Raw genomic sequence first — 19,428 nt, 5'->3', positions numbered from 1 at the left:
AACGGGTCTCCAGTGCACATTCCAATAAGCACACGTTATTTACACATCAGTAGTATTGCCGTTAGATCAATCTCAATGGTTGTTGCTAAATCTTAAACTTATGCAACCAGAACTGCACCCAATAATTTCTTGAGCCTAATGTCGATAACTTTTTACACGATCTATTAATTAATATGTATAATATGAAAATAACAGATTTCGATTCAACTTATTAAAAATTTGTTAACGAGTCAGATTATTGTTGGATCACCCATTAAGAACCTAATAAAATATCGTTTTCCAGATTTATACATTAGGCATAACAATTTCTTGCATGACCTGTTAACCTGACACGAAACAATACGATATATTGACGAGTCGTGTCGTTATCGAGTCATTTGTTAATAACTCATTAAGATAACGAGTATGACACGACACGATTTATGAAGATAATGAGTATGACATGAAAATAATACAAATACAACAAATACAACCTTTTTGTCAGGCCTAGATGCATCCAACCCTTAATATTACCAAAAAAAAAAAAAGATTAACTTAACCACAAGCTGGTGGCTCAGTGGTAAATGGCAGATTACGAGGCTTCATTTAAATTAAAAACTGGAGGTCTTGAGTTCGAAACCCACTGATGGTACCAAACTTGTGGCCAGAGGAGGCTAAAATACCTCTGTTAGTCTTCCCGGGCTCCGAAAATGGTGGATAACCGTGGCTTGCCACCAGTTGTCCTTTAAAAAAATAAAATAAATAAAAGATTAACATATCAATGTTCATGTGTTCGTACATGGACCAAAGAACCAATATGGATGAAGATCCTCTTTGGATCTGTGCCATTGAAATTTGGATCCTCTCCTAAGCAAGGGAGTGTGCCATTGAAATTTGGATCCTCTCCTAAGCAAGGGAGACGGATCCTCTCCTAAGCAAGGGAGACAGATCATCCTGACCCAAACACACGGGTTATCTAAAAGTTATAATAATTATAGATGAAGATCCTCTCCGAATCTATTCCTCCTAATCCACCAAATCAGGAAATTTGTGCTATTGAAATTTGGATCCTCTCCTAAGCAAGGACCAAATCAGGGAATCTGTGTCATTAAAATTTGGATCCTCTCCTAAGCAAGGAAGACATATCCTCCTGACTCAAACACACGGGTTGTTGGATTTTGATCCAACGGTAGCAAATAGGGGATCCATCTAAAAGTTATAATAATTATAGCAGTTGGATCAAAATTCAACAGTCCGTGTATTTGGGTCAGGAGGCTCTATCTCCTTTGCTCATGAGAGGATCCAAATCCTTTCCCAAGACTACACTATTGTGTACACGCACACACGCCAAGTCAGCAAATCGTCCAGCTCACCGCCACGTGTTAAATTCAGTTCTCAAAGCAATGGACATCAACTAGTTCATAACTAGATTTGATAAAACCGGTTGGGTCCCGCCACTGTTTGTTCAGAAATCAGAAATGCACAGAGGATCCAAGGGGTCTCCCTCAGTCAACACTCGCAAAGAAAACGTCTCTGAAATTGCGAACGCCAATCTCTCTCTCTCTCTCTAAAATCTCTAGGGCTTCTCTCTCGCCCAGCTCCTCAGTGTTCGAGTTGTTCGGATCGGCGAGCTTGCTAATGCAGAATGCGAGCGACTTGCAGCTCGAAAGGTTTGGTTTCAGGCTTCAGCTGTAATTTTCTCGGGAACCAAACAGGTTCTGATTTCTGATTTCTGATTTTTGTTCTTCGAGATTTCAGATTATAAAGTTCAGTAGCTCCCGTAGACGTTGAAAGCGTGAGCCTTTTGGTTTACAGAGTAGAAGATACATATGGCTTCAGCTGGTACGGCACCTGCTGCTTCGGCGGTTAAAAATCCGGGCGGCAGCGCGATGTTTGCTGATAAGTTGCCGGAGGAGATTAATGACATGAAGATCAAAGATGAAAAGGTTGGTTATTTATTGTTGAATTATTGTTTTTCTGTATTTTTCTATATATATATGTATATTTGTTTGTGATTTTATTTTGGTGTTGAAAGTTTGTTTCTTTTTTGTTAGGAAATAGAAGCAGCTGTGGTGAATGGGAATGGAACTGAAACGGGGCACATTATTGTGACTACGATCGGTGGTCGAAATGGTCAGCCGAAGCAGGTGCATTGTGCTGAGTTTTGTAATCGTAGTTGAATTGCTTCTGGTTAAGATGTAGAACTAAGGAATGGTTAAATTGCATTACTTTATGACATGAATTCAAGGATGTTCTTTGCTTTTATCGCGGGGAGTAATTTTAGGACTATTTTGGATATTTTAGCTGTTGAACTCGTAGCATATGTTGTTTTTGAGGACGGAAAGTTAAGGAACCTTTCATAGGCTTATAAGGAGTTGGGCTCCTCCACCCGTTGCCATTTGGTTTCGGGATGGAACCTCAACTTCCTTAGCGGTATTAAAGCAGGTCACCCAATATGTGTTTTCCATGTGTTTGGCTTACAGTGTAGCCACACGCGAGGGCCATGTGTGGAGGTGAAGAGTTGTCGCACATGGGAATGCTGAGGGAACCTTGCATAGGCTTATAAGGAGATGCCACTCCCACGTTTCCAATTGGTTTTGGGTTGGAACCTCAACTTCTGTTACTGATGTGATATATACAGAAACCATGTGCTCATAAACTCCCAGTTAGGCATTCATTTTGGCTGGCCATGGTCAGCGCAGAATATCTAAGTTTCAACAAACAGATGAATTTAACTTAAAACCAAAAGGCATAGAAGGTCTCACAACTCAGTATTTGTTTAACCTCAAACAGGAGTGTTTCAATTTTTGTGTCCTTACAAGTTAAAATACTACATCATGCTAGAAACTTGATATATTTAATAGTGTCGGTTATATATTTAAGTTAAAGTATCTCAAACTCATATCTGACATGTCGAAGCTCTTAGTATTAAATCCTCTCTGATTCATTGTGCAGACCATAAGTTACATGGCAGAGCGTGTTGTTGGACAAGGCTCATTTGGTATTGTATTTCAGGTAATGTCTGCATTACAGTTTCTAAGCTAGTTATTATGAAGAGAAAGAAACTTTTATAATAGGAAGGCTAACCCGTCTTGAATTTCACATATCACTTTGTAGGCTAAATGCCTAGAAACTGGAGAAACTGTTGCAATCAAGAAGGTTTTGCAAGACAAGAGATACAAGAACAGAGAATTGCAAACAATGCGTCTTCTTGACCATCCTAATGTTGTGTCACTCAAACATTGTTTCTTTTCTACAACGGATAAGGATGAGCTCTATCTAAATCTCGTGCTTGAATATGTACCCGAGACTGTTTATCGTGTGTCAAAACACTATAGCAAGGCCAATCAGAGGATGCCTATGCTATATGTGAAACTGTATACTTATCAGGTAGTTGCTCTTCTTTGGACTATCTGTATTAATGGCTGTAGTTTTATTGTAATCCACCTTTATCTTAGTCTTCTTCTAATTATTCAATTTGTAGTCCTCACTTGAAGAAAACTTCATTTGAAAGGTCAGAAACTAAATAGAAAAATATTTTTAGTGCAAAAGTTATTCTAGGAGTAAACATGTATGACAAAGCTGTTGGGGTTTTCTGGAAATATCAATAAGTCTTAGAGTCAACGATTAAAAGTTCTTTTGGTAATTTTATTTTGCTCGATTTTCATTTTTGTCAGATTTGTCGAGCTCTGGCATATATTCATGGAGGCATTGGAGTATGCCACAGAGACATTAAGCCGCAGAATCTCTTGGTTCGTACCTGAATCTCTATTCTTTTTTTTACCTTTTTTTATATTACTTCTTTTATGCTTAATTGTATTTCCGCTACAATTTGTTGTTTCAGGTTAATCCCCATACTCATCAAGTTAAGCTCTGTGATTTTGGAAGTGCAAAAGTCCTGGTATTCTCTTCTTCTAGAGTCTTATATCTTAGTGTAGACATTTATTAGTTTCAGAGCAATATACAACGCATATATGATTTCATAAATCCCCATCCCCAATACAATTTTGAATGCATTACTGTACTTGTTTTCTTTTTCATGCTTATGCAGATGACGCTAAGTGTCGTTGACCCATTTCTATCATTATCCATGACAGGTCAAAGGCGAACCAAACATATCATATATTTGCTCTCGTTATTATCGAGCACCTGAACTCATATTTGGAGCAACTGAATACACTACTGCCATTGACATATGGTCTGTAGGTTGTGTTCTTGCTGAACTGCTTCTTGGACAGGTAGTCTATACTGTATAAAAAGTTCTACCTATTCTCTTAGTTTTTAGCCAAAGATGAATTCACATTTGGTTGTTTTTTGCCCTCTTTGTTAATGGCGATCCTCGATGCTGTAGCCTCTCTTCCCAGGTGAAAGTGGAGTTGATCAGCTTGTTGAGATTATTAAGGTAAAGTTCTTGTGACCTTGTGCACGGTGGAAAGTATGTATCTATCATGTGATCAACTCAAAATCTTGATCAATTACATTATGCAATGTGAACTGAATTAGCATTGCTTCTATGTAATTAGGTACTGGGCACACCAACTCGTGAGGAAATCAAATGTATGAACCCGAATTATACAGAATTCAAATTCCCACAAATCAAGGCTCACCCTTGGCACAAAGTGAGTTTCTAGTTCCTAGTTGAGGGAATTTTTCATTTCTTCTGTGATACTTTTGCATGCTATTTTCGTTCTTATTATCTTCTTTGCGTGCAGATATTCCACAAGCGCATGCCTCCAGAAGCAGTAGATCTTGTGTCAAGACTGCTTCAATATTCTCCAAGCCTAAGATTCACTGCTGTAAGTAGCCATTTTCTTTCAAAGTTGTCATACGCAAACTGTAAAAGTATGAGGAGTGAGGATTTAGTTCTTCTCATATCTTCTCTCTCCCTTCACCCCATCCTATCCGAACGGATACTGAATGTTCAACTTTTTGTTCCCTTGAACTTCAATTCTTGTGGGTCTATAATATAGTAACTTCAGAGAATCATAATCAAGAAAGTTACGGTGGACCTCCATTTCTATTAATAAGAAATGCAAATCACGTTGTCTCCGTGTAATGAACTATTTTATGTCTGTTTTAAATATCAAAGCATCAACTGTAATTGTTTATTTTGGCAGCTCGAGGTCCTTGTCCACCCATTTTTTGACCAACTCCGTGATCCTAGTACTCGTCTTCCTAATGGACGCCCTTTGCCTCCGCTCTTCAACTTCAAGCCCCAAGGTTTGTTCTTCGTTTCTGTGATTGCATATGCCTGTCCATGTACATAACATGCTGCTGATATTGCGTGCTTCAAATGATGATTGATTATGCAGAGCTGAAAGGAGCAACTCTCGAGCTTCTGTCCAAACTGGTACCCGAGCATGCCCGAAAGCAATGTGCCTTTCTAGGTACCTAGATAATCCTCGCCAAGACAAATCCGTGTGTATCAACCGTACCATTGTAATGCACCTCCTTCGCTGTATTTATGGTTTTTCGATCCGGCATATTACACTACTAAGACTCTGATGAGTGAATGGATCATGTATGTACTAAGTTTATCGACTTAATTAATAGAATCTCTCTCTCTCTCTCTCTCTCTCTCTCTCTCTCTCTCTCTCTCCAAATTTGATAACTCAGGTGGGTTGTTTTGATCGCTGCTAGAGCCGACGGTGGTGACGGACCGTTGCCACCGTCGGCCAATATTTGCTAGCCATGATGGCTGATTTGATTTACTTGTGACGCTTGGAAGAAAAGACTACAAAAATACCAACGAAAACATGTTCGAAAGGAAAATAAATAATGAACTGAGCAATTTTACAGTCCAAATTAGGAACAATTATTTGCACTCTGTGAATGTTAACACCACAAAAATATTATGATTCTTGTTAAAGCTACATTGCTTTTGTTTACTAAAATTTGGTAATCTTGCAAATTAGCTTCTTGTAGTTTCTTGATTAATTACACAAAAGTTAAAAGTAAGAAGTGAAATGTTAAATCTCTTGAGATGGAAAGATTATTCGATGTCGTGTGTTTACAAGTTCAAGTCTTTTTTTCTTGTCATATGATTAGGTTAGTTATAGATTCTCTCGTCACGTGATTAGATGAGTCAAAGATAAAAAAGTGGTTGAGATAAGAATTGTATATATTTGTTTCTCTCATCACGTGATGAGTTATAGGTAAAAAAGTGGTTGAGATAAGAACCGTTCTGATAGAATATTTATTTTTCTCAACTTTTGCTTATGTCACCATCCACTAGGGAGCAACAAGAATCTTTAATTTCATACTCTCGAGAGTATGAAATTAACTTACTTTCTCATTTCACCACATTTTACCACTTCACCTAACAAAAGCAAAAGCAGGAATTCCATAAAATGGACCCCACTTTTGCTTTTCCCACTAACATAGATTAATCGATTAAATAAAAGAGAGACGCTATTTACACTCCTAAACATAACGTCAGAAACTTTAAAAAACAATTTTGAGAGGACCGGAAGCTAATTTTTGTAGACTAATTTATAAATTTTCGTAAAAAGAAAATATTAAAAAATAAACCGCGGAGTATTTGAAAGAATTTCACCCAACGGCGTGTCGTTGTGCGTGGTTCCAAGCGCGCACCGGGCGCTCCATCTTCCTTCCTCATCGGCGCTCTGGTTCGCGTTACGAAATATGTCCACGGACTGTCTACGCAATTCTGTGATTTGACCTGCAACGGCTCTCTCTAGACTCATAGACTTTCTCTCTCTAGATTTCCCTCCATCGAGCTTTTATCGTTTCCCGGCGAGTTTCTTCTGCGGGTTCTCATATCAGCGGCGGAGCTTTCTTCGCATTCTCCGTGCAAGGCCGCAAGGGGAGGCTTTGACGGAGGCGAAGTGCATTGCCGGTATTTGCGAGGAGAGCTTATCAGAGAGGCCCCTCCCGCGGAGGTAAGCTTTCTTTGACCAAAGCTGTTTCCTTTTTTTGTTTTTAATCGCAATTTTGAGTTGTGGGTATTTACTGGTGGTGTTGTTTTTGTCGTTGGTTAGGGTTTTTATTTTGTGTTTATGTGAAAGATTGGGAATTTTCTCTATGCCACTGATGAAATACACTGTTTGGTTGCCAAGAAAAGTAGGACATGAAGGGATGGAACAGTGGTTTTAGAATTTTTGTTTTTCTTTCATTATTTGAAGGGAGGAGAAATTGTGAAATATTTTCTTCTGCATTTGCCTCAATTTGTGTAAATAAACAAAATGGGGTTTTACGGCTTACAATTCTAGAGAGTAAAGATTGTTTTCTATTGTGTTTGGTATTGCAGAAAGATGGGTGCTTTAGGGTTTTGTGGATGTTATGGTGTCTTTCAAATCCTGAAATTAGGAAGTATGTTTTTTTTCTTTTTTTGGGGGGGGGTGGGGGTGGGGAAGGGGGGATGTGGTTGGGTCTATTCAAACAGGTTTGGCCGTGCTTAAAGAATCTAATCAAAATCTGAGTGTATTTAGCATGCTGAGGGATATTTTGAACTTGTACCGTAGTGGATGCTGTACTCTTGGAAATGTATGCTGCGCCGTTTCGGGATTCTTGAATTTATTTTGAAAAGGGCACTGTTCATCGTATCGTGTTCTTGCTGTATCAGTACTAGTCAACTCCAATTCTAACTCTACACGATACATCTTAGTCATGAATGTGCAATCTCAATTGTCTACTATAAAGCCTCTTGCAGAAGTTGGGTAATTAATATATTTATTGGCTTTTATAGTCAAAATTTGCAGTTGTTTGGCACTTATTCTTTCCGTGTATTACTCGGACAGCTTGGAAATCGCTGCGTGGGCCAAACACAGCTTACAGAGAAATGGTATTTGTTTTCTGACTAAGTTTTTATTCATTCATTTCATTTAGTCCTTTGCTGATGTTTAGTCACTCTTCATTTTTAATTTACTCAATTTGTTGGGCTTGACTGACCCTTTTTTTATTCCAAACATGTGGGAATTCAGCAGCTGATTTTTTGGTTTTATGATTTGGACTGTTTAGCTAGTTTAGAGTTGTATTGTTGGTGAACTATGGTTGTAGTGTTTGAGTGACCCTTTGTTGACTAAAACGGTCCTTTCTTCTATATATAAAAAGAGGCCTTTTACTTCTTTTAATTGTTTACGTGTATAATATAAACTTGTGCAGGATGGTGAATACAGTAATGATTTTGACTGGAATACTGATGATGAGCTGGAAATTGAGAACTTTACGTTGTCTACTTCAAGTTTGACAGTTGGTGGAGAAGCTATTGTGATATCTGGGGAGGTAACATTTGTGCATTAGTTCTAAAATGTCTTCTTTGATTTGAATATGTTTTTGGAGATGGCTAAAACAATATATACACTCATAGTGTCATCTGGGGCATAGATGAAATACTCCTGTTGTGTATGTAATTAACTGCACATAATGCCTCTTAGTGATATTTAGGCATTTCTCCATTGAAAATTTCTGAATTTACTTCTTTATACTTTTATCACTTTCGATGAGTTTGCAAACATTTAAGGATAACTGATGATTATTTAAATGGGATATTAATGTTGTTACATAATTAACACACAATTCCTCTTTCTTCTTGAAGGGGAGCTCATCTGCCGGTCCCTCCAATACCAAAGTTCTTAATCACTTTGTGGGGATGGGATTTTCTGAAAAGATGGTTGTCAAGGCAATTCAGGAACATGGTTAGATCATTGTATCATTTCATTTCAGTAAAATTTTTGATATGAATGCTAACACCACTCTGATGGAATATCCAGGAGAAGAAAACACAGATTCAATTCTGGAAACCCTCCTCACATATTCAGTGAGTCAAGATTTCTGCTTTAGATACTTATTTTTACGATATTGATTATTTGGGTTTGTGAGTTTGGTATAACAGCACTTAATACTAGTCCATGCACTAAAGGATTTACATTTATTGTTTGCCGAATATGGCTGTAAGACTGGATTCCTTACTTATTGTATTATCTTGACTAGTATTAAGTGAGTTCTGTTAAATCAAAATTACATGCGATCCTATAAGAAATTATCAAGATGAATGGGTCACATATCTTACAAACACAAGTTTTCCTGCCCTGAGAGTTTTCTTGATAATAATTTTTGCAGGCTCTTGAGAGTTCCCCTGAAGAACAGCAGGAAGTAGAAACGCCGCAGGAAGTAGAAACGCTGCAGGAAGTAGAAACACCACAGGAAGTAGAACCACATGAAGTTGATTCTGATGGCTTCTCTCTCGATGATTACGATGAGAGCTTTCTGGATGATTTTTCAGACTTGGATGGCTTTTCTGATACCGAGGTAGGTCATTGGCCTTACTAACAAGTTGTATGTTATATTGGTTTTTCCCTTTTTTGCCAAGCTTTTCATTTTCTGTTTCCCCAATCCTTCAAACAACAAAAACATTACATCGCTTTCCAATGTCATTAAATCGTGTCTCGTACTATTTATGTGCTAATATGCCAATACACACAGGATAGTGGGTTCGTGACAAAGAGTCAAAGACATGTCACACATGTGTGTATCTCATAGAAATTTCATTTACCTATTTTGCAGGAAATTATAAATCCTACATCGGAGAAAGGGAAGATACAGACCTTGGTCAATATGGGTTACACAAGGGAGGAGGCCTTAATAGCAATTGAAAGATGTGGTATACGTTTAGTTTTATATATATGCATAATGTTGATTTGTGTTGCTTTTGTCATTTTCCTGTCCACATCTCCAGTTAGTTATGCTTTGGTTCTTTTTGGATGATTATGTTGAAATCCTGGAAAATGCTACTTATTTACTTCTGGTATAACTTTAGACTCCAGAAAAATAGATAAAAAGTACAATCTTTTAGTGTCTATCATCTCACCTTCAATATTTGAAAAATGTATTGCTTTCCTTGTGGGTAGCCGGGATCATAGTTGTGTGCCCACAAATGCATGTCCGCATCTCCAGTTAGCTACTTTTGCTTTGATTTGGATGATTAAGTTGATATCCTGTAAAATGTTGTTTATTTACTTTTGGTATAATTTTATCACGAACCAAATGCATAGTCAGAAGAATTTCTTGGATTATGTTGACTAGAATGTCTTTTATATATGATCTGGGGGCCAAAGTAACATCCTTCCTAGCTATATGCCCTGCTAGGATTCTGGGCAGTAAACCACTTTCTGCTAGTTAAGCCTGTGCCACACTTTCTCAAGTTTCCTTCTCAGTTCTAGTAGAATTTTGATTGCCTGTTTCTCCTTCCTTAGCCCTATTTCTCCCTTCAACATTGCAGGTACAGACTCCACTGTTGCTGAGTTGACTGATTTTATATGTGCTGCTCAAATGGCACGGACAGAAGATGTCTTTTTTGCGGTTGAAGAGAAGGTATTTGCTGATATAGAATATGATAACCGTTTTCTGTTTTTTCTTTCATAATCACTTTTATAGATCGTGATTGTTGTTTCATTTTTACAGCCTAGATCACATCTAGACAAGAAGAGGAAACTTCTTGAGTTTGAGATGCTAAAGAAGAAAAAGAAGCAGATGCGGCTTGGTGGAAACCAAGGGGATGATGATGAGACAGTTCATCTCCCAAATCCAATGGTTGGGTTTGGCACCCCAAGTGATCCATATGTGCTGACACATAGGACTCTTCCAGAGGCAGCTGTAGGACCTCCATACTTCTACTATGAGAATGTCGCACTAGCTCCTAAAGGGGTTTGGACCACCATCTCCCGCTTCCTGTATGATGTGCAGCCGGAGTTTGTGGACTCAAAGTACTTTTGTGCTGCTGCAAGGAAGAGAGGTTATGTTCACAATCTCCCAATCCAGAACAGGTTTCCTCTCATGCCACAGCCCCCAGATGCCATATCCAAGGCATTTCCCTTGACAAGGAAATGGTGGCCTTCTTGGGACAAGCGAGAAAAGCTAAACTGCTTGCAAACGTGTATTGCGAGTGCCAAGTTGACTGAGAGGATCAGGAAGGCTCTTGAGCAATATGATGGGGAACCACCAGAGCGAGTCCAGAAGTATGTCCTTGATGAATGCCGCAAGTGGAATCTGGTGTGGGTAGGGAGAAACAAGGTCGCCCCACTCGAGCCTGATGAGGTGGAGATGCTTTTGGGATTCCCAAAGAACCATACAAGGGGAATAAGCCGGACTGACAGATACAAGTCACTTGGGAACTCCTTCCAGGTAATGAATTACTTCTACGTTTCATTAGCATTTTAATCTCTCTCAAAAGTTTCCTAAGTTTCATTAGCATTTTACTTATGATTTGAACTTGTTGCAGGTTGACACTGTGGCATATCATCTGTCTGTGCTCAAAGATATGTTTCCCAGTGGCATCAACGTCCTCTCCCTCTTTACTGGCATTGGTGGAGCTGAAGTGGCCCTTCACCGGCTTGGTGTCCCTCTGAAGAACGTTGTCTCCGTAGAGATCTCAGAAGTGAACAGAAACGTTGTGAGCAGTTGGTGGGAGCAAACCAACCAGAAGGGGAGGTTGCAGCACCTTGTTGACGTGCAGCAGCTGAATGGTGATTGCCTTGAGCAGTACATGAGCGAGTTCGGTGGATTTGATCTGGTGGTTGGTGGGAGTCCATGCAACAATCTAGCAGGCAGCAACCGGCACCATCGTGATGGACTGGAGGGTAAGGAGTCTTCCCTTTTTTACGACTACTTCCGGATATTGGACTTAGTTAAGAGCATGATGGGAAGAAACAATTGATTCGATTCAATTTCCTGGTTACTTGTGGTAATAAACAACAACAACCAAGTCTTATCCCACTAAGTGCGGTCGGCTGGTTACTTGTGGTAATCCGATTCTATTTAATCCCCCTGTGCAAAAGTTTTGACTTTTGTTCACGAGGAACAAACAATTGTACTAATTGGAGTTTCGAACCTGCTTATAAATGAGGTTTTAGTTAGTGCTCATTCTTGTCTCTCGTTTCTTTTCCAAACAAGTTGAAGAACCTAATGGATCGAACTCCATGTTAACTAATGGTCTTAATTCATTTCTTTTTCTTGGTTTCGGGTCAAATTTGCATTTGTTCAGTTGATTAGAACAAATAAGAATTCGAGTTCCAAACCAGTAATATCATTTTAATTACATATTGGTCCAGGCCTTTATTATACAAGGGGTGTGTTTGGACGAGTTTCTTTGGCAACAAAAAACAATATTGCTTTTGACTGCTTTTAGCAGAATAAGAGCGTCTTCAAAGGAGATGTTAAAATGTACCCATCAAATATAACAGTAAAAAAAGACCATACTAATATTTTCCAACCGAAGTGCCAAATCCTATATGGCGATGACATGGATTGATAGCAAAAGAGTTTGCTGCCAAATTTGATAACAGCTTCAAATGTATATTTATTAATTATTAAATGTATTTTATTAATTTTAAATTAGTTTAATCATTTATTATAATTAATGTTGAGTTGATCGATGCATTCCTATCTTTTTTTTCTTCTTTTCAATCAAGGAAGGTGAACAGATTACTGATTAAACTTTAAATATCATTTATTAAATTTTAATAGTTTAATAATTTATTTTATAAAATAATAAAATAATAATTTAATTTGACATATCTGTAGGAGAATAAAACTTTAAAAAGATGTCAAAATGTCACGTAACCCGAATTCTAGATGACCTAACCCAACCCGAACAAAAACATACTAATTATTGCCATCAGACCGACCTAAGTTCAAATTGTAAAAGTTCAAACTAGACTTGAATTGACTTCCCAAACCGTCCGAGTTGTACTCCTAGAGAAATTTCCAGGTACCAACCAACCTGTATTTTGTTGAGGGAATATAAAAAAAATAAAAAAATAAAAAACAAAATGGTCAAATTAAAACGAACTCAAAATTAAAAATAAATAATAAAAAAATAAACGCACCAAACCCAAGTATACGGCCGACATTTCTATAAATAACCTATTGGATCCTTCCCTTCTCTCTCTCTCTTCTTCTCTACGCTTCTACCCCTTCGGAAGCGTAGTGTCTCACTTTCTCGCAGCCAGGGGGTTCCGCCATCAGATCCCATCGGAGCTTTTCTCGTTCCTTCTGCTCTCCAAAACGTCGCCGTCAGGTCCGATTCTCTCCGTCGTTAACCATCTACCTCCCGTCTCTGTAGATCTCTTAGATCTGAACTTTGCATTTTCGTTCTGTTAGGTCAATTCAAATTCGTGATTCGATTGAGTTGGTTCTAGGGTCTTTTGCATGTCCGAAAAGGATAGGGAGAGAAAGTTGTGACCTTTAATTGCATGCTGTGCTTGATTTTGTAGAATGATTGATAATTGCTTGCTTTTGTTGGTTTTTGCTTTTGTATTCCTTCGTTTTTGTTATTTTCTCGGGAGCCAAACGGGAGATAAGCTTATTTGACACTTGGTCGGTGTAAAACCCATACATGTAATCTCTTTTTTTTTTGTTCTGTCAGACTTTTGGGCTTTAATTTTGTATCATGTAGCGTACGTTTTTCATGTTTTTCGAAATACTTTTCCCATAAGCATGTGATTTGCTTGACATATTCATTGATTGGTTTTATCTTGATCTCAATTTGTTACTTATAGATGCATTTTCTCCTTTTTTTTTATAAATGTTATAGGGTAGTGCACTCTTCCCATGGCTGCCACTGCAACTGCCGCTGGTCCTCGATATGCACCGGAGGACCCAACTCTTCCCAAACCATGGAGAGGACTAGTTGATGGTAAAACTGGGTATCTTTACTTCTGGAACCCCGAGACCAATGTCACCCAATATGATAGGCCGACGGGTTCAGTTGGTCCATCAAAGCCTTCTTCAGCACAGTCTATAAGCTCTTCAGTTCACGTTCATCAATCTTCACAAGGACAACGTCGCCCTGATGAGGGAGATGATAGGTATGGCAGAGGCAGCAATGGTGTGTCCAAGTTTGACACAGGATCAAGAAATCAGCAGGTAAGTAAGCTTGCTACTTGGGTGACTTCTTACACAGTTACAGCTCCCTGCAACCTGCTTGGTAAATTTTTCTTATGGGAACTGATATGGTTTTCTTGGTTGTGCATTAGACTGCAAGAAGTGCAACAGTGTCTTCTCATAATACCCCGAGTGGGACACTAAGTGCACATGGAGGATCTTCTGTGAAAGGAAATGGATCAGACATTGGAAGCGGTTTGTCTGCTGAGGCTTATAGTCGCCGACATGAAATATCTGTTGTTGTGAGTATTAACAAATTTCTTATACAAGCTTGATATCATAGTGTTCATATTGTTTTTTTTTCTTGTTTGTATATTGTACTTGGTCATTCTGTTTAGTTTCTTTTACTGTCTATCTTTTCTCCGTAGGGTCTGGTTTAAATCTTTATATCTTCTGCCCGCACACTTTTGCATTGGGATTGGTTAGGTTAGCCTGATCATTTTGTTGCATTAAGAATTTCTCTTGGGGTTGTGCATAATTTGTATGTGTGTATTGTTGTAGTTGTGGTTTTATAGAGTCATGGTTTGAATCTTCAATTAAAGAGTTATGGTGCAAAATGCACTGGTCTTGCACAGTGAGAGATGCTTCTCATACGTGAATGTGATCAGCTGATTGTTTTAGGAGTCTTCAATGGAGTTACGTCATCACTCTTCTCTCTCTCTCTCTCTCTCTCTCTCTCTCTCTCTCTAGTTTATCATTGTTATCGTTAGAGAGTATTATTATTACTTTTATTATTAAATTTTGTGGCTAGTAAGCTACTAAGGTGAATCCGTGATTTTGTTAGCTAGTTGCTGTTATGCCTTTTTAAATGTTTCTTTTGTTTTTCTTGAGTTCTAGTCCTTGGCTGTCTTGTACCAACTTTTGATATACTCACAGAGTCATTTGATTTACCTCTTTTGCTAGGGTGATAATGTGCCTCCACCGTTTACTTCATTTGAATCTACTGGCTTCCCATCTGAGATTCTTAGAGAGGTATTGAATTATGCTTATGTTTTTGTGTTTCTTTTGTGTAATACTGGTGGCCATTAGTGTAAGTAACCCGAGTGTTTTGTGCAAAGTTTTGTGATTGCTAGAGGTCCAATGTTGAGTTTCAGACTCATGTTATTTATTTTGCCATCTGTACTTTTTGTCGCAGGTGCGATATTTGCTCCTGGGAGGAGCTAATGTCGTACGCTGTGCTGCCCTCTTTGTGGGGGCTTGCATTTAATTTGGAGCGCCCTTTTGCGTGGACAAATTTTTGGGAAGGGCTTTCCAAATCACCCAAGTTTGTGGCTGGGACTGCTGTTGGTGATTCAGTCTGCCACTCGGTCCGAATGAAAGAAGAGGCCTCCTCATGCTCCAGCTTGCTGTTGCAAGCTTTGGTCGCCTGCAATGGGGGTGTTGCTTCTTCTGCCATTCCACTGTTCCATAAGGCCAAAAAGAAAAAAAAAATCAAAATCTTGAAGCCAGTACCTCTGCTTATGGGGGTTCCTGGAATTTTTTCTTTTTCCAGGTACAAAAAGAAGGTTTCTCTGCCCCAACTCCAATTCAAGCACAGTCTTGGCCGGTTGCTCTTCAGAGTAGAGATATAGTAGCCATTGCTAAAACTGGTTCCGGGAAGACCTTGGGGTATTTACTTCCAGGATTTATCCATCTCAAGCGCGCCCGCAATAACCCTCAGATGGGTCCAACTGTATTGGTGTTATCACCAACTAGGGAGCTGGCAACACAGATTCAAGATGAGGCAGTGAAGTTCGGGAAATCGTCAAGGATATCTTGTGTGGTATGTATCTTCTGGTCCTTTTTATGTTTTTCCAGGATAAACAATAAAAATGTCTTCAAGAATGGTATTGTTTGATGCTGCATATGCGTTTGTGTGCATACATCATATAGTTAAATATTGTCATGCATGTGCATTTAGAGAGTTGCAATTATGGTTATTATTAAACACCAATGCTGCCCGACTCAACTTATTAGACTCTTAACTATGGACTACTCAAACTGACTCCCTAATGTAGAACCTGGCCACTGTGAAACTAGGTTGACATGCAGTGACTTCATCGACCAACTTGACCTTGCTGGTTATATCAACTCAATTGGCTTTCTTCTTCAAGTTGTAGTAACTTAAACGGTCACATGCCTTACAAAATCTTGTTCAATATATAAGTGGTTCATTGTGTTTTCTTTGTTTTGGGCTTTTTCCTCAGGGAAAGTAATATTTTATTATGGAGTGTTTTGGCCATGTTTCGCTCTAGAATAATTGATTATAGTGATGACCTTCTAAGGGCTTCGGCTGGGCCCCCTCTTTAGTTTTAGAATCTAATCTAGACATGTTATTCCACCAACATCTTGAACTTCGAGATTTTTTAAGAATTAAATGGAGGAGGTCCATTTAATATTGTTTTATCTAATTAAATGATTTTTTTTGCTTTTTTTGTGTGTAGTGTTTGTATGGAGGAGCTCCAAAGGGTCCACAGTTGAGAGATATTGACCGAGGAGCAGATGTTGTGGTTGCCACTCCTGGTCGCTTGAATGATATTCTTGAAATGAAGAGAATCAGTCTCCATCAAGTTTCTTACTTAGTGTTGGATGAGGCTGACCGGATGCTGGACATGGGGTTTGAACCACAAATAAGGAAGATTGTGAAGGAGATACCTGCTCGTCGCCAGACCCTAATGTATACAGCAACTTGGCCGAAGGAGGTTCGGAAGATTGCAGCTGATCTGCTGGTCAAACCTGTTCAGGTTAACATTGGCAATGTTGATGAACTGGTTGCGAATAAGTCTATCACACAGGTACGTTAACTTCAGCAATGCTGTCCATGTTTTAGTCCATTGTATGTTGGCTTATCATGTGCATGTTTCCTTATATGTTAGGATATCACTCTAGGTGATCACGATGATCAATTAAGAAGTTCTAAAGAGGATAAAAATTATTTACATATTTGTTCCCTCCACCCAGCGTGGACTTAACTATCAATTTTTTTTGTATGATTTATGTTTTGTATAGTCTTTAACTTGGCATACAGCTTAACAAAAAATCATATCCTGTCTTACAGTATGTTGAAGTACTGACGTCAATGGAGAAGCACAGACGACTGGAGCAGCTTTTGCGATCTCAAGAGCCAGGATCGAAGATAATAATCTTTTGTTCAACCAAGAAGATGTGCGATCAACTTTCTCGCAACCTAACCCGCCAGTTTGGAGCTGCTGCAATTCATGGCGACAAATCTCAGAGTGAGAGGGATTATGTGTTGAATCAATTTCGCTCTGGAAGGACTCCAATTCTTGTAGCAACTGATGTTGCAGCTCGAGGATTGGACATCAAGGACATAAGGTTTTGTACTTCCCAGCTTATTGTCACATATTTGTTCTGTTAGAATTGAAATATATGTTGGTTCTGTGGTTTGGTGAATCACCTGTCTTTCTTTCAAATGTAAGGTTTTTAGTCAAGTGGCAAGAGTAGGCAACAATTCAATTGAATTATGTGGGTCCTTATTATTCTGCGGTGTTCCCTTCTGATACGAGGATTGTATTTGTCAGGGTCATTTTAAGAACGAGTAGTTAGTTTTTGTTTGGCTATCTATTTAAGCAAATTTTTCTGTGGTGTCCCCTTCTGATAGGAGGATTGTCTTTGTCGTGGTAATTTTTGTTACAGGGTGGTTATCAACTACGACTTCCCTACTGGAGTAGAGGATTATGTTCACAGGATTGGGAGAACTGGAAGGGCGGGCGCTACTGGCCTGGCTTACACATTTTTCGGTGATCAGGATGCTAAGTATGCATCAGATCTCATCAAAGTTTTGGAAGGGGCTAATCAGCGCGTCCCCCCAGAAGTTCGTGAGCTAGCTTCCCGTGGTGGTGGGATGAACCGGTTCAGACGTTGGGGTTCTGGGCCCAGTGGTGGTCGTGATGGGGGTCGTGGTGGGCGAAATGATTCAAGTTATGGTGGAAGGGATGGTGGAAGGGGAGGAGGAAATGGATTTACTCCCTCTTCTGGCAGGTATGGTCAAATAATTACATATAAATTCAGGCTGTTTAATTACGTTGCTTGCTCGTTATGTCAGATGTGCTAAACATGCGATGGTAGTACTTTGAGAAGTGATGGTTGGAAATGCATTTTCTTGTATGTGACAGGTATGGTCAAACCAATGGGTATGACAGAGGCTGCAGTCCCAGCCCTGTCAAGGCGTCAGGATATAGAGCCCGTAGCCGTAGTCCTGAGAGGTTTAGCAAGGCTCTGCCAACAGGTGGAGGCTCTGCTGGTGGTTGGAGTTTCCACAAATCAATGATGGAACGGGAACGGGAGCGGGAGAGGGGGCGGTTGTCGCCTCCACGTAAACGCAGTGCTGAGGAAGCTGAGGAGGGCATGATACATCCAGAGTAATTTCACGTCTACCGCCATCTGCTCTGGTGCTGTCATTTGTTTTTGATGTACCCTTGCTGAACCTCCTCTCTCTCTCTCTCTCTCTCTCCTGGTCTCCATTTTTGGTCTCTCGATTTTTGGAAAAAAAAGAAGGGAACAAATATGCAGCAGAGTAATATTACTGGTTTTAGTTAATATTTTTACGTGTAATCAATTTGTAGTTTCTATGAAATGCAGATTAATTAATTATAGTAATCATTAGCACTGTTATTATCTAAATCTAATTCATTGTTTGTTTACTTTTTGACACATTTGGCATGTGACTTCTTTTGAGAGCAAATTGGACGGAAATTCACTTTTTTTTAGTCTCAATTTTGGAGAGATTTTTCAGTATTAGAATACGGTCTGTCCACCAAATATCATAATATAAGTGATTGCAAATCTTTATTTAAGAACCCAACTATTTTTATGATGATATATGGTATACCTTGCTATGTTTCAACACAATGAAAATTCTTTCTAAATTTTGGGTGACCTACAAGTTTAGGAGTAAATTGATGGCTTATTAAGCAATTACGTAATTCGAATTATTTGCTTCGCCTTCAATTGAAAATTGGAAACAGATTTGGTCATGTGGGAAATTAAACCAACACAGATTCCTCCCAACAGAGGAACAAATGATGCACTTCTTATGTGGTTGCTTGACTAGTTTAGTTCTTAGAGAGAGGATCCTCGCCGGATGCTCTTTATGAGGATTTCAGGGATCCTTTAATCACATGTTCATCGTACAATGTGCGATCAATTTTTGTCAAGTATTGTTTATATTTAATTTTAAATAAAAAAAAATTTACAATGATTTTTGACCGCACAATGTACAATGAATGAATGTGATTGGAGGATTCTTAAGATCCTCACAAAGAGAATCTGGCGAGGATCCTCTTGGTGGTTCTTATGCCGGTGACATTAGGGTGGGGTGAGGCGAAGTAAAAGGCGGCAGACTAAGAAAAATTACATCCTCTCTACGAGAGAAATTTTGGTAAGGTTGCATGACTAGTGAAGTTCGGATACTGTGTAAGTTGCGTAGAGTCAAGTGAAGTAAAACATAAGGCATCTTATGCTTTGCTTTTGTTCAAGATATCAACAAATAACATGGTCGGACATTCCTACTCATGTTTGTCACCCTCTTTGTGATGAGGCCAAAGT

General features: G+C 39.0%; 3 protein-coding genes across 8 annotated transcripts; all 3 read left to right on the top strand.

Annotated features, from left to right (window-relative positions):
* Window positions 1-1,421: 1,421 nt before the first annotated feature.
* Window positions 1,422-5,550, top strand: SK13 (shaggy-like kinase 13). Of its 3 annotated transcripts, none has more exons than XM_068478156.2 (13): window positions 1,422-1,649; window positions 1,738-1,925; window positions 2,034-2,126; window positions 2,935-2,994; window positions 3,097-3,369; window positions 3,657-3,731; window positions 3,824-3,880; window positions 4,077-4,217; window positions 4,331-4,381; window positions 4,503-4,598; window positions 4,692-4,775; window positions 5,097-5,199; window positions 5,292-5,550. In XM_068478156.2, the coding sequence occupies exons 2-13, from the start codon at window positions 1,809-1,811 to the stop codon at window positions 5,372-5,374; spliced, it is 1,233 nt and encodes a 410-aa protein (XP_068334257.2). In that variant the 5' UTR covers window positions 1,422-1,649; window positions 1,738-1,808; the 3' UTR covers window positions 5,375-5,550. The 3 variants fall into 3 exon arrangements, with proteins under 3 accessions (XP_068334257.2, XP_068334259.2, XP_068334258.2); XM_068478158.2 differs by having other exon boundaries at window positions 1,447-1,649; window positions 1,795-1,925; XM_068478157.2 differs by having other exon boundaries at window positions 1,447-1,694; window positions 1,795-1,925.
* An 836-nt stretch (window positions 5,551-6,386) lies between these two features.
* Window positions 6,387-11,859, top strand: LOC137738680 (DNA (cytosine-5)-methyltransferase DRM2). Of its 4 annotated transcripts, none has more exons than XM_068478154.2 (10): window positions 6,387-6,881; window positions 7,688-7,783; window positions 8,104-8,223; window positions 8,537-8,636; window positions 8,712-8,758; window positions 9,061-9,249; window positions 9,505-9,601; window positions 10,220-10,311; window positions 10,402-11,121; window positions 11,219-11,859. In XM_068478154.2, the coding sequence occupies exons 2-10, from the start codon at window positions 7,781-7,783 to the stop codon at window positions 11,651-11,653; spliced, it is 1,803 nt and encodes a 600-aa protein (XP_068334255.2). In that variant the 5' UTR covers window positions 6,387-6,881; window positions 7,688-7,780; the 3' UTR covers window positions 11,654-11,859. The 4 variants fall into 4 exon arrangements, with proteins under 4 accessions (XP_068334255.2, XP_068334254.2, XP_088556637.1 ...); XM_068478153.2 differs by having other exon boundaries at window positions 6,439-6,881; window positions 7,740-7,783; XM_088700511.1 differs by having other exon boundaries at window positions 6,538-6,881; window positions 7,701-7,783.
* A 930-nt stretch (window positions 11,860-12,789) lies between these two features.
* Window positions 12,790-18,534, top strand: LOC137739787 (DEAD-box ATP-dependent RNA helicase 14). The gene is made up of 9 exons (XM_068479499.2): window positions 12,790-13,015; window positions 13,532-13,863; window positions 13,974-14,123; window positions 14,785-14,853; window positions 15,374-15,643; window positions 16,305-16,655; window positions 16,919-17,196; window positions 17,518-17,862; window positions 17,997-18,534. Exons 2-9 carry the CDS (start codon window positions 13,549-13,551, stop codon window positions 18,244-18,246), a joined length of 2,028 nt encoding a protein of 675 aa, XP_068335600.2. The 5' UTR covers window positions 12,790-13,015; window positions 13,532-13,548; the 3' UTR covers window positions 18,247-18,534.
* Window positions 18,535-19,428: the final 894 nt, after the last annotated feature.

The sequence above is a fragment of the Pyrus communis genome, chromosome 9 (genome assembly GCF_041283825.1).
Source record: "Pyrus communis isolate YQ-2024b chromosome 9, ASM4128382v1, whole genome shotgun sequence".
Classification (NCBI taxonomy): Eukaryota; Viridiplantae; Streptophyta; class Magnoliopsida; order Rosales; family Rosaceae; genus Pyrus; species Pyrus communis.
This window is presented reverse-complemented; position numbering and strand designations above follow the sequence as displayed.

What these genes read in the sequence shown, in the direction of transcription:
- SK13 (XM_068478156.2), top strand. Translation starts at nt 1,809, where the DNA reads ATGGCTTCAGCTGGTACGGCACCTGCTGCTTCGGCGGTTAAAAATCCG. An exon ending in TTAAGCCGCAGAATCTCTTG is followed by an intron (nt 3,732 to 3,823) that starts GTTCGTACCTGA and finishes TTGTTGTTTCAG; the next exon opens with GTTAATCCCCATACTCATCA. An exon ending in CTTCAACTTCAAGCCCCAAG is followed by an intron (nt 5,200 to 5,291) that starts GTTTGTTCTTCG and finishes TTGATTATGCAG; the next exon opens with AGCTGAAAGGAGCAACTCTC.
- LOC137738680 (XM_068478154.2), top strand. An exon ending in AAACCCTCCTCACATATTCA is followed by an intron (nt 8,759 to 9,060) that starts GTGAGTCAAGAT and finishes TAATTTTTGCAG; the next exon opens with GCTCTTGAGAGTTCCCCTGA. An exon ending in ATGGCTTTTCTGATACCGAG is followed by an intron (nt 9,250 to 9,504) that starts GTAGGTCATTGG and finishes CCTATTTTGCAG; the next exon opens with GAAATTATAAATCCTACATC.
- LOC137739787 (XM_068479499.2), top strand. Translation starts at nt 13,549, where the DNA reads ATGGCTGCCACTGCAACTGCCGCTGGTCCTCGATATGCACCGGAGGAC. An exon ending in CAGGATCAAGAAATCAGCAG is followed by an intron (nt 13,864 to 13,973) that starts GTAAGTAAGCTT and finishes GTTGTGCATTAG; the next exon opens with ACTGCAAGAAGTGCAACAGT. An exon ending in CGTCAAGGATATCTTGTGTG is followed by an intron (nt 15,644 to 16,304) that starts GTATGTATCTTC and finishes TTTTGTGTGTAG; the next exon opens with TGTTTGTATGGAGGAGCTCC.